At 40.0% G+C, this 13,410-nt stretch overlaps 1 protein-coding gene and 1 pseudogene across 1 annotated transcript in view; one reads left to right on the plus strand and one right to left on the minus strand.

The window, feature by feature from the left end:
* The window catches only part of DDX20 (DEAD-box helicase 20), a 56,711-nt gene extending 43,546 nt beyond the window's left edge, over positions 1-13,165 (plus strand). The window contains exon 12 of the mRNA XM_089668313.1: positions 821-13,165. Coding sequence (XP_089524439.1) covers positions 821-1,986 — 1,166 coding nt within the window. The 3' untranslated portion in view covers positions 1,987-13,165. The remainder of the gene's footprint in view (positions 1-820) is intronic.
* Positions 7,584-8,759, minus strand: LOC149469986 (general transcription factor II-I repeat domain-containing protein 2A pseudogene; annotated as a pseudogene).
* Positions 13,166-13,410: the final 245 nt, after the last annotated feature.

Consider the following 13,410-nt stretch of genomic DNA (forward strand, 5'->3'; position numbering starts at 1 on the left):
AATCATGGGGCACGGCAAGGCTCGCACATGTGCTGTGGGCAGCTTGCTATGAAGCTGCAAGAAGTCACAGTCAGCTGCCCACAGTTAGGATGACGACGCCTGGACCCAAAGACAGAACGAAGAGCTGGGACAGGTAAGGTGAGTCAGCAGCTACAGTATTTACTTTTACATTTTTGTTTACAGAGTGAACATCCTCTTTAAATCCATAATAAATATTGACCCATATATCAGATTAACTTTTTCAAAATATGTGATGAATAATGAACCATGATTCTTTGAAAAAATGTGAATAAAGTGCATTAAATGTGAATTACTCCATTATGAACCATTCTAAATAATATGATGTGACACTGCAGTGATATTACTATGCTGAGGACCTTCCATAATTCAGAGGTCTTCCCTTTTTGTTAGGAAGCCTGTGCACTTGGTGTGGGAGCATTGAAGTGTTGTGATTGAAGTAGATATTCTCATATCATATTATTTAGAATGGACTATTAGTGGTCACACTGGACTGGTTCATGAATGAGCACGATTTATTCATATTTTATATGGTTCATTATTCAATACACATTTTTTTTAAATAATTTGATATATTGTTAAATATTCACTTGATTTAATAATCACTGTTGTATATGCTCTTAAAGAGACAGCACAGCTATTTTTTCACTTATTCTTTATTTAGTATTCAGATGTTTTTGAGTACTGCTGTTTCTAAACATTTACACTGCGTGCAAAATGTATTATTTGTATATGTTAAAAATATTTAGCTTAGGGCCTATCCTTAATTTCACTTAAGTGTAACATAAATCTTCTTTTACAGATCCAATTCCAGATGGATTGATGGAGGAGGCCTGTGATTGGGATATTGAAGTTACTCCAGCAAAGGCTACATCTGACCATTTAACTGCTTATAAAGGTATACCTTCTGAATTCAAAGAAGATGATGTGGTAAAAGATAATTTTGATTGCAATCCTTATCAAGAACAATCCATGAACAAAACTGTTTCAAAAGCTGTTCAACGTAAGCCTAAAAAGGCTATCAAAAAGAAGACTACAGAGGGAGCCAGTTCAGAGGGACTACCAAATGTAGAGACTTCTAGTTTACCTAAGAAACTGAAAGATTCCAGCAAGCCTACAGAAACGGTAGAGAACATGGGAATTGACAGCGGAGTTCAGGACGTGCTTGAAAGTTCACTACCTAAAATCCCAAGCTTATCATCGTTCAAGCGTCCTGTGGTTTGCACAGCATCCTTTGCTGAACTTGTTGAAGATTATGAGCGGTTTATTAAAGAAGGACTTGAAAAACATGTAGAAGTCATACGTGTGTATACTGGTAGTGGTAGCTATACAAACGCTCAAACAGCTAAGAAACTGGAAAAAGAATCTGTGTTGGTGCCTTCAGAAACTGCTAGTACCTCTGAAATACATGATCTTAGTGGGAATTCAGATGATAGGATTGATAGTAGTTTATCCAGTTCTTTATTAGAGAGTGATAGTGAAGAATCTACTCTGTCACAAGGGAATTTGAGGTCTATGGAACTTTCGAGCTCTTGCCCAGATCTCTTCACTGAAAGGACAGATGGTGCGGATGCTGGCCAATTAAATGTAAAAGGTTTCAACGTGTCGCTAGAGGAAGTGCAGCAGTCAAGTTTAGTCAAAGCTAAAGCTCAATGTTGTGTTGAGGAGCCCATTTTCAGTAATGTAATTAAGCCTAGAAAACGGGGCAAAAAAGTAACCCATATTAACAGAAGAGAGCTTTGCCAGGAAATTCGGGATGATATGTACCAGCTGGACTATAGAAATCCCTCTGGATTTCCATATGGCACAATGAGCTATGCTGACTATTGGCGATCGTATTATCAAGCATGGCAAACATACCACTCTGCGATTTCTAGTTCCTATTACAGGAAATTGTACAAATGCTCCAACTGGATGTCTGCATATCACATGCATTCTGTCTACCTTCATGAAATGCTAAAGCCATGATTACTCTTCTTGTTGCCAAAGTAAACAAACCATTTTTATAATGGACCATTTTTTTTCCTTTCTACAGTTCAACAGATTAATACTTTGTACATAGAATATGTATGTATGTGTATATTGGTGTGCATATATATATATTTTTGCTGAATAAATTATCTTGTGTAATTCACATGTGCATGATTAGGCTGTTAGGTAAATGTATTTAACGGTTATAGCCAAGAAACTTAGGTCTGCTTTACAAGGTATTCCGTATCAACTATAATATGGGCATTATGTAGTAATGAAACACTGCTCCCTCTTGCTTTCAAACACCCTAAAATGCAAGTTATGGACAGTCAAAAATATCACCTCAGCTTGCCATGGCTATGCTGGAAAAAAATTTTATATATTTTTTTCTTAAAATGTGTGCTAAACAAGCATATATAATCTCTGAACTGTATCACCATCTACAGTATACTGTATTTTATAGATGTTTTCTCCAGCAGTAGAGCTCTAAGGCTGTCTCCCATGAACTTCTATGTCTCATTCATTAACCATTTGTCTTTCCAAGTGAGTTACATTTACAAGTATTGAAATATCGTTATATGGATTCTACAGTTCTTTTTGAGGGTCTTCTGTTCTAAAAGTTACTTCAAACATTTATCATAAGCATTGTTTATTGTAACATCTAGTTTTCTGTGTAGCCAGTCCTTAGGTCTGGCATTGCTCCAAAGTCTGGGGTGCGTGACCACCTTTATGTAGAAAAACTTTGATAAAGTCACTTTTGCTTTCTAACTACACTTTCATTTCAACAGCTTGTTCAAGAAAAAAACCCTCCCCTTTGTGGGCCTGGTTTGAGATTTGATCTTGTGGGCAGGGAATATTTGGAATTTGATAAGTGATGATGGAGGACGTTACACACATTAAGAGAGGTCAATTATTTTTAATGTTTAAGTATTTTGAGCTCTTCTTCATCTTAAGCAATTGAAATAGTGGTTTTATATTTTTTAAAGTCATGTTCAGCTTGATGGACTGATGCATGTTGACAGTGGTATTACTTATAGCATCACTCCCACTACAAAATAATTGTTAGTGTATAGAGACATGGTGAAGTGGACATTATTTTTCTGAATAACAGGTGCATAGCTATTTTCATTGAACTGAATTAACTTGAATTAAATTGAGAAATATGGAAAGTATACCCAGTATAACCCATCCTTACCAGTATGCCTCAGTTTATTTTTAAAAACTATTCTAGGAAAATGGTCATCTTTTCTTCTTCAGGTGCCAACTAAAGGGAACTCAACCATGTTCTATGAACTCAAAAGATAAGCAATTAGTGGCACACTAATGACTTCAGACCACATCCAGCTTTATTAAACTCGCATAAAAGCACACTGTAGCCCTTCGTAAGGCCACCCTTTCAATTTCATCCAATACAGAATTGACCCATAACCTCATTAGCACCATCAATTTTGGCCGGTTCCTTGGCTCTTTTGGGTAAGGTTTTCACTGCAGTCATGCAAGACTTTGGCAAGTCACTTTTTTTTTTTTGCTGTCTCTGACCACAGAGAGGCTACAAGTGTGCACCCAAGCCCTAGCCTACAACTTCTGTATCTGGTCAGCACCTAGTCTTAGCAGCTTCAGAGCCATTGGCCACAGACATTATCTAGTTCTAGGTCCTCATCTGCATTGTGTCTGATTCTGAGTCGCTACAGTCATTGCCAGGTGAGCCTTCTGGTACTACTTTCAAAATGAGAGAGACTGTTTTGGCTCCTATTGGTGTGATGCACACAATTCTGAAACTAGAAAATCTGACTGTTTCCTTCTTCTGTGTGGTTTCCAATCTAGTGTCTTTTAGGGCCCCTACGGCCAGAAAGATCTTTCCATTGTACCTGCTATTTCGGCTCTCTCTACAGAGATTTGAATCATCCTAACAAGCTGCTTTTTCTAACCCCAAAATGCTTGTTACCATGTATCCATTTGGATATTGTGCAAAAGTGGCCAATCCCTATATGGATTTGCCAGTGATCCGCCTTAATAAAATGACTACCATCCTGATAGTTGGAAGCCATTTCTAAAATGCTGTTCTTCCTGGCAGTTCTGCTCTAGTTCATGTTGGCTGTGACTTTACTCTGCCAGACCTTAGATAGAATCTTGCCATGGCTGTGATTGATCCCTCGCTTACAGAATGTGTAGACACAAATGGCTATGGCTTTAAACTTCAGTTGTGACTGTTTATTAGAGGCTTCCTGGCTTATCACCTACATGGATTTTATGTTAGTACACGTATGTAAGACACTGGACTGTGGAACCTGCATTTAACCGCTTCAGCCCTGGAAGGTTTTCCCCCCTTCCAGACCAGGTCATTTTTTGCTATATGGTACTGTGCTATTTCACCTAGTAATTGTGTGGTCATGCAATTCTGTACCCAAACTAAGTTTTTCTTTTTTTTTTCACACAAGTAGAGCTTTCTTTTGGTGGTATTTGATCACCACTGGGTTTTGTTTTACTTGTGATATAAACCAGAAAAAAACAATATTTTCTACTTTCTGTTATAAAATATTCAATGAACTCATAAAGTTAGGCCAAAACGTATTCTGCTACATGTCTGTGGTAAAAAAAAAATCCCAATACATGTAAATTAATTGGTTTGCGTGAAAGTTATAGCGTGTACAAACTATGGTATATATATTGAAATTTATGCAGCTTTTACTAAATAACCCCTTTTGGAAACTAGACACCCCAAAGATTTTATGTGAGTAAATAGATACCAAACTTGACATGCTTTAAAACTACGGCAACAAGCTACGTAAATTTTTAATATCCTTAGGCAATGCTTTGAAAACCTTACAGATTACAACTTTAGATTTACACAGGAGAACTAGTGCTAGAATTGCTGCCCTCGATCTGGCGCTCACAGTGATACCTCACATGCATGGTGCAATCTCTGTTTACATTGTTTACATACCAACACGGGACCGAAGCTTGCGGTGGGGGGGTGTTTGCGGGGGGTCATTGTTCAAAAAATTATTTTGCTTATTTTTTTTCTTTTTTTCATATTGTTATCACAGGAATGTAAATATTCCCTGTGGTAGCAATAGGCAGTGACAGGTACTCTTTTTCTGGGAAATCTGGGGTCAATTAGACTCTAGATCTCTCCTCTACCCTTAAAATGGCACTGTTTATATCTGTTGAAACAGAAATGATGGAATGCTTGGTGCTTCCGTTTTTTTAGACTGTATAGATGATTGGAGCCATTACGGTCCACAATTAACTTTACGGTAATTTGGCAGAACCGTAGGCTGCACTCATGGGTTGTCCAGTGGGATGGGAGAGGTGGGGGGGACAACGGCCCTTCCCGCTGCTTGTGAAAGCAATCCAGTGGCTAACCCACTAGGATTACTTTACATAAAAGCCAACTGCCAGCTGAAAAAAAAGAACGACATCAGAATGATGCCTTTAGCTACTGGACCAATATGAAGGCAATTAAGTTTTTGTAATGCCTGTGTTGAGGGTTAGGCCCATAAAAGTTTTAATTCTGAAACCATGGTAGGTTTCCATGTGAATTGTCTGGCAAGAGCTGAACTTGGATGGGTGGCGATGTATTGTGTTGTGCGCATAAATTGCTTTGACCCACAATAAATTGATACAAATATTAAGTGAAAAACAATTGAGGGGCTAAACGCTAGTGCTGATCCTGCTAACACTGCCTTTTTAGGGACACTATTCTAAGAAGGCACTAGTATAGTTCTGTTTGCATGCATCAATATATTGATCACAAACACTATACTAATAATGGCGGGGAACAGCGACCTGTAGAATGAGTGCAATAGTGTGTGGGCAAACTAACGCTAGCTGACCCTGGCTGGGAGGGGAGCTAACGGACCCTGGCGCTATCTGATGTCGCTAGTGGCAGTAATAGAGTAATCAGTGAAAAATTCTATACACTGTCCTGATGGCACTGGCTGTGTTAAATGTGGTAATCTAACAGGTGTGTGGGTAAAATGTAATGCTTTTACTCAGTGTGGTGCTCTTTTCTCTCCCTGGACCAAAGAGAAGCGCATGCATGCACTGCATTGCCATAAATCCCAGGAGTTTTGAGGAGGGGCTTGCTCAGCTAAGCACATCCTCCTGCCTGTATTTTAAAAGCGAAGGGCAGATGGATTCCAACAAGTATATGCTACATCAGGGGTGGGCAACTGTGGCCCTCCAACTGTTGGTGAACTACAAGTCCCATCATGCCTCTGCCTTTGGGAGTCATGCTTGTAACTTTCAGTTTTGCAATGCATCATGGGACTTGTAGTTCTACAACAGCTGGAGGGCCATAGTTGCACACCCCTGTGCTACATGGATCATTTGCCCTTACCGAAGTTGGCCACAGCCAGAAGTGCTAGGGGGTGTTTTTCAAAGTGATTTCTCAGTAAAATAAAGCATGGAGACATGGATGGGTGAGTCTGTATTTGAATATTAGAAGCAAATTAAATAGCATTTTTGGTGCTCAGATACAGTGTAGTTCTCCTTTAAGGAACAAACTGTGAAGACTTTTTCCTAGTCTGGTAAGAAATGTCCCTTTCACTTCTCTACTCCTGTGCTCTCCATGCCAAGACCTCCCTAACTTGGCTGTCAGTTCACCTGCAAGGTCTAGGCCTCAATCTGCCAAATGCCAACACATTTGGCAAGTTTGTATATCAGATGATTGGGTGCAGGAGGTAGTATTCCACTAATTCAAACTAGTTTTATTCTGCCTCAAATTCTCACCTTCCACTTTTCTGAGTCTCTGCACAGATTGACATATCTCCATCCAGCTTCTTGGGTCTTTTGGACCAAGGCCCATTTCCTGTGGCAGAATAATTTGGTTTCAGGGGTTCTGCTTCAAGCTTTTTATTTATAAAGGGGCATCTGTCCCATCGTGGATCTCAAAGCACTAAACGTCTTCATTTGAGTTAAAAAAAAAAAAAAAAAAAAAATTAGCATGGAATCCACTAGATCTGGTATTGCCTGTCTTATTATTATTATTATTATTATTATTATACAGGATTTATATAGTGCCAACAGTTTGCTCAGCGCTTTACAATATAACGGGAGACAATACAGCAACAATACTGCTCCTTAGAGCTTACAATCTAAGAGGGAGATTCTTCATAGAAGCTTTCTCATTTTTATGGACAAGGACAGATATGTGTATGCCCCTATCTTCCCAACTTTGTAATTTTTTTTTTTTTTTTGTGGGGCCCCTGCATTACAAGTTCATGACCCTGCCCTTCGATATATACTCAACACCAAAGGTGTTCATCAAGGTGCTGATCCCAGTACTAGTCCAGTTGCTCCCTTATTGGATACAATAATTCTTGTACATTCAGTGCATCAGACAATGTGGCCCAGACTGTCTAGATCAGGGGTGGGCAAACTTTTTGACTTGAGGGCCGCAATGGGTTCATATATTGGACCCGGGGGCCGGACCAAGAGTAGATGAATGATGTGTATGTGTGAATTAATATAAATTAAATTAAAATTTGTAACATTAAATGTTTAGATTAATTTAAGGTAGAAAAGCATAAAAAGTTATTTTACAAAACTTTTATGCAATGTATTTCTTTCATAAAATCGTGCCTTCAATTTTAGTGGGAACAGTGTTGTTGGTCTCCCTTTTTTGTTAAGGCATCAAAGTCAGGAGTTAGTTTTGTTGTTGCAATTCGCAGAATAGATCTGAGGTGTTGGTCAGTTAACTGGGATCTGTGACGGGATTTATTGATGTTCATGACGCTGAACGTCTGCTCACACACGTAGGTCGAGCCAAACAAGGCCAGAATCTTCTGTGCCATCCCCCGGAAGTTTGGAAAACAGTCATCTTTAAGTGAGGCATAGAACTCTTTTAGTGGAAGAGAGTGGAAGTTCTCCTTTAAGATTGCATCAGATTGAAGATCGATTAGTTCCAATTGCACTTCTTGTGGTGCTGTTTCTGGGTTTTGTGACAAGGGACAGGCCACCAGCTGAAGTGACTTTTCAATTTTTTCAAAATCTGAAAACCGACGGCAGAATTCTTCATGCAGGTCATTCAGTGATTTGCTATATTTATTCACATTTTGGATGGCCTTTTCCTGTGTGGCTAGTGTGGGAAAATGAGAGAAGTTTTTCTTTGAAATTTGCCTAGAAAAAAAAGTCAACTTGGCTTTGAAGGCATTTACATTACTATACATGTTGTGCACATACAGGTCTTTTCCCTGTAGCTTGATGTTAAGCTCATTCATGTGAGAAAAAATGTCAACAGCAAACGCAAAGTCACACAGCCAATTCTTGTCGCTCAGCTCTGGAAAATCATCAGACTTCCCCTTTAACTCCAAAAATGTATCAATCGCTTCTTTAAGATCCCACACTCGTTTAAACACTTTGCCCAAACTCAACCAGCGGACACGAGAGTGGTAAAGCAAGACTTGGTGGTCTGCAATGGTTTCCTCCAGAAATGCAATGAACTGACGGTGCTGAAGTCCCTTTGCTCGTATGCAGTTAACAAGTTTTATAACTGGATTCACAACATGACTAAGCTGTAATACAGATTTACACAAAGATTCTTGGTGTATGATGCAGTGGAGAAAAATAACTTCTTGCTCAGGGTTTTCCTCTTTCACTTTATCCTGAATTCTTTTCAGCAATCCCACATTTTTTCCAGTTAAATTTGGAGATCCATCCGTAGTGACATTAGCAAGTTTACTCCAAGGTAGCTTCATACTCTCGATGACAGCAGACACCCGGTCATACAAATCTTCTCCCCGTGTTTTTCCTTTAAGTGGCTCCATGGCCAAAAACTATTTCAAAACTGTCACTAATCCCTCGGATAAAAATTAAGAGCTGAGCTGTATCTTTTATGTCTGTACTTTCGTCCAGTGCTAGCGAATATAATTTAAAGGACTGCAATATTATTTAACTTGTTTGTTATGTCTTCATCAATCAGTTCCACACGACGAGTCACTGTCCTGCGTGATAAACTGAGTTTTTCAAACTTGTCTTTGCTCTCTGGACACAAAAGACCTGCGGTCTCTATCATGCATTCTTTCAAAAACTCTCCTTCAGAGAGGGGTCTACTAGCTTGTGCTAATTTGAATGAGAGCATAAAACTTGCTTTGATACTTGACTCTTGAATCGCAGTTTGTCTGTGAAATAAATTTTGCTGAGCCTGTAATTTAGCCATCAACCTCCGAGCTGTAGACCCCCGTTCTTGGGGCGACTGATTGCTAGCATAGTTAGCATGCTTCGTGGCAAAATGACGGCTGATATTATATTCTTTGAAAACCGCAACAGTTTCCTGACATATGAGACATACAGCCATTGATCGGACTTCCGTAAAAAAATATTTTGCTATCCATTCATTATTTAACACTCTGCATTCACTGTCCACTTTTCTTTTCTTTGCCCCACTCATTTTGGGATTCTGCAAAAAAAGTTAAATATTCTTGGTCACTCTGACAGTCAGAGGGAGGGAAAGCTCACACTCAAGTCTTGACTTGCTTTAACTTGCTTTAACAACCACTACTTACTGTGTAGCAGGGGAAAAGATGCAGGCCGCACAATCGCCACCAGTCACCAAATGAGACTGCGCAGTGCTTTCTTCTTGGCTCAATCCGTACTCCCCCACTCCCTCCGCGCATTCCTCTCGCCGTGTTCCCGCGCCGTTCTGGTCTTCAGGGCGGACTGTGAGAGGAGCCTAGCTCCCCTCACGTTTGTCACGCTGCCCCGCCTACACACATCCTGACAGCCAATGTTTGCCTGCCCTGGCTGTTTTTTTTTTTTTTATCACGCTCCGCGGGCCGGATTAAAAGGTCCGCCGGGCCGTAGTTTGCCCATTGCTGGTCTAGATGTTACAAAGGTTTGGATAGATCCTTTACTTCAGAAGTCAGTATTGAGGCTGACTTATTGTCCAGAGCATCTGGTTCTAATCTTGGGCACAGCTCAGACCAGGGTCTTTCTCTCACAGGGGAAACTTCAGACTCCTATCACATATGAGCTCAACATTTCAGGACTCCTCAAAGTAAGCCTCTTTGCAGCCTACTTTTGGAGCTCTCACATTTTCCCAGGTTCACCCCAGTTCTCTGAGTGCAACATCTTTTATCATGGGATAAATCAACGAGGTTCCTGGACAGAACGATTCATTTGGCACGGACAACTAAGTTGTCCCTGGCATAGTGAAATCGAGGAAGTTCTTTATTTCCATCTTTTAGAATATGCTCCTACGAACCTGTTGAGCTGGGGACGAGCCCTGCATACCACGTCAGTGCAGCGGACTTGGTTACCAAGGGAGTTTGTTCCAGGATGTTGATCAGGAAATTAAAGGGCAACTTAGTGGTCTCTCTAGGATTGGAGGGTAATCTGATCCATATTTAGTTGGACAATTCCACAGTGGGAGCTAGAAGTCTCGCTATGGAAAGAGAAGTAGATCATATCCCATTCTAAGAAAAACTTCACATTGCAGGCTTGTCCACCATGTACATTCCATGCATGGACAGTTGGCACACAGGCTTTTTCAGCTGGTACTGCCTGGAATTGGTGGGGGGAGAGGGAGTGGTCTCTGCAGCTGGTGGTGTCCAGGACCTGTATCATAGGTATGGGACGTAGGATGTGGACCACCTGACCTTCAGAATCCATGCAAACTGGAAAAGTTTCAAGATACAGGGATCCTTTAGCAGAAGCTGTGGATACTTACGGGGAATAAGTACATCCTGAAACTTATTCCTTATCTGCTTTGCAGGTTCAAGATAAAGGGCATTTGGTAAACCCATTTGCTCTGGAGGAACAGTGAAAATAATAGGAATGGAATTTTATAGGTGCACCTAATATAATCAGATAATTACAACAGTTAACCAAAACATTTTATTAATACACATTTTAAAATCCATAAAAAGATATATGAAGACAATGGTGTACATTTGTTTGTTTACAGATGGCTAAATCCTGTTCAGAGTCTGTCACGTTTCGCCATCATGGCTTCTTCAGGGAGTTTAGATGTGTAGAGGATACTAATGAAAATCAAAATCAATAATATCAGACAAATACTATATTTTTTGCTGTTTAAAAAAATATTTTAACACATTGCAAATGTAGGCAAAAGAAAAAATAACCACCGTGCCAAAGACCAAACCCGCAAGATCAGGTACACAGCGAGAAAAGCATTGCCAAGGTGAGTACGAAGTTCACAGGGACCAGGTCCCAGATAATGCAGGGCAGACCACAGAGAGGATATTATGACCAAGGAACATACTATTGATAAAAATCCACACTGGTTTACCACTGAAAGAGAAATGATACTTATATTGTTAGTCAAACTTTATATTACTTACTAAAATTGATCAACAAAAAGTACACTAGAGGGAACCAGACCATCACTGTGCGATTTCTCCACTCATTGCTCTAGACCTGCCCAGGTGGATGTAGTATGCCTTCCATGAAATACTTCTGGCGTGCACTCTATGGTCATTGCCAGATTGTCTGGATCTTGTGTCTCCAGGTCTGATTCACTTTTCAGCTTCACAGTTTTATCTCTGAGCTGGTGATCTCTATGATGTTTAAACCTAGGAGGTCTAATTCCTGCAAAGTCTGTCATCGGAAGAAAAAGGCATACCTCACTTGGTGTGATCTCAGGGCTTCTACCCTATTTGTTTCTTTGTTGGACAATTTTGCTTCTATCACTGGCTTCACTCCTTGATTAGGATTTTGTACAGGGAGTATCTCATGTAGTGCCCCCTGTTTGTACCCTTGTGATGCCATGAGATTTAAATCTGGTTCTTCCTGCACTTTAGAAACTGCTATCTGCACCTGTTAGACATTTCTCGCTCTACTCTCACCCACAAGGTGGTATTTCCTGTAGTCATCACAGCTGCAAAGTGAGGTCTGTACTACAAGGAAGCTTTTCTGGTTTTGCATAGGGACAGTGTGGTGTTTGAGGACCAGGACTTGCCTAAGGTAGCTCTTCAATCCGCTTGTCTTGCTCCAGTTCACCAAAAGAAAATCTTCCTTCATTGTGTGGGTCTGGTTTGGTCTGTGAGTCTCTCAGCCACTGCTTCTGCTTCTTTATTCTTTGTCCTCTTGGACATTTCCTATAAGGGTGAACCAGCTTTCTGCTGCTCTAGGTGATTCAGACGGATCATCACACAAGCTTATGGTCTTAAGGATTGTGTTCCACCCTTTCTTGCCAAGATGCTAAATCTATGAGTATTTGAACTTTTCAACGCCAAGCAGCTGTTTTCAAGATTTGCAAGGCTGCCAACTGGTTTTCTGTTCACATGTTTAAGTTTTACCAGGTTGATGTTGTACTCTCATCCGATACCAACTTCAGGCATAAGGTCCGCCAGGGGCTGCCTGTAGTTTAAAAATCCACCTAATTCTCTATTTACTTGGGCCTGTTGGCATTTGTTACCCACTGCTCAGTTGGATTGTCTATGGATGCCCAGAAGGTGAAAGACTACCTTTGCCTGTCAATGGACCGGAAATGTTTCTGTTCACTGTAAAATCCTATTCTTGGAGTCCATCGAGGGACAGAGGTACCACCTCTCTGTTTTATGATCATGCTCTTGATACTGGTTACTATAAAACAGTGGCGTACTGGTTATTGTTTGCACTAACATACAATTTTCAGGACAAGCTTTCGGGGTATGTCCCCTTCTTCAAGGTCCAAGCAGTACTCAATCCTGTGTTAGCAAATCATACTTGGTCGAAAAGGCATATGTTGTGGAACAGAGTTGTACCCCTTCAGAGTTTTTTTTTTTTTTTTTTTTATAATTCTTCGCATTCTGATTTATCTAGTTTCAAATCTAACTCCCTTAGGTCATTAATAACAACAATCCTGTTTCCTCTGATTCATTGCACAGACTTTGTAGAAGGAGAGGAGAATACCAACAAGAAATATATTTGTTTTTAACATTAATCTATGTGCAGAATACATCATTGCAATTCTTCTGATTTTCAAAATAAAGTAGTACCTTTCATTCTGTGAGCTACACAACCATGACTTAAAACAATGGAATCCTATTTAAAAGTATAATTTTGTGGCCATGGAAAAAACAACTGGATGTGCAAGTGATCATGATTTCTGTGGGTTTGTTTTTTAATGTAAAAAAAGTGTATACTTTTACAAAATATCTGGTAATCATCAAATACAGTATTTGTGGGAAAATGAGAAATGCCTAATAAAATGAAAAACACTTTCCTCATATTCCTTAAGTTGTATTTATTTATTTTACTATGAAAGGACTGCCTGTAGAGTTTTTACTACTCTTTAAAGCAAAGTTCCACCTAAAAAAAAAGTCAGCAGCTACGAAAACTGTAGCTGCTGACTTTTAAAATACAGACACTTACCTGTTCTTCGGTCCAGTGGTGCCCTCACCACGGCTGGTTTCACCGGCCGTCTTCTCTCCCTGGCACCGGAATCTTTAGTGTGGGCACCCAGCTGTGACAGCT

Source organism: Staurois parvus, unplaced genomic scaffold (assembly GCF_062004578.1).
Source record: "Staurois parvus isolate SC_StPar_1 unplaced genomic scaffold, SC_StPar_1.0 ptg000056l, whole genome shotgun sequence".
In the NCBI taxonomy this organism is placed as follows: domain Eukaryota; kingdom Metazoa; phylum Chordata; class Amphibia; order Anura; family Ranidae; genus Staurois; species Staurois parvus.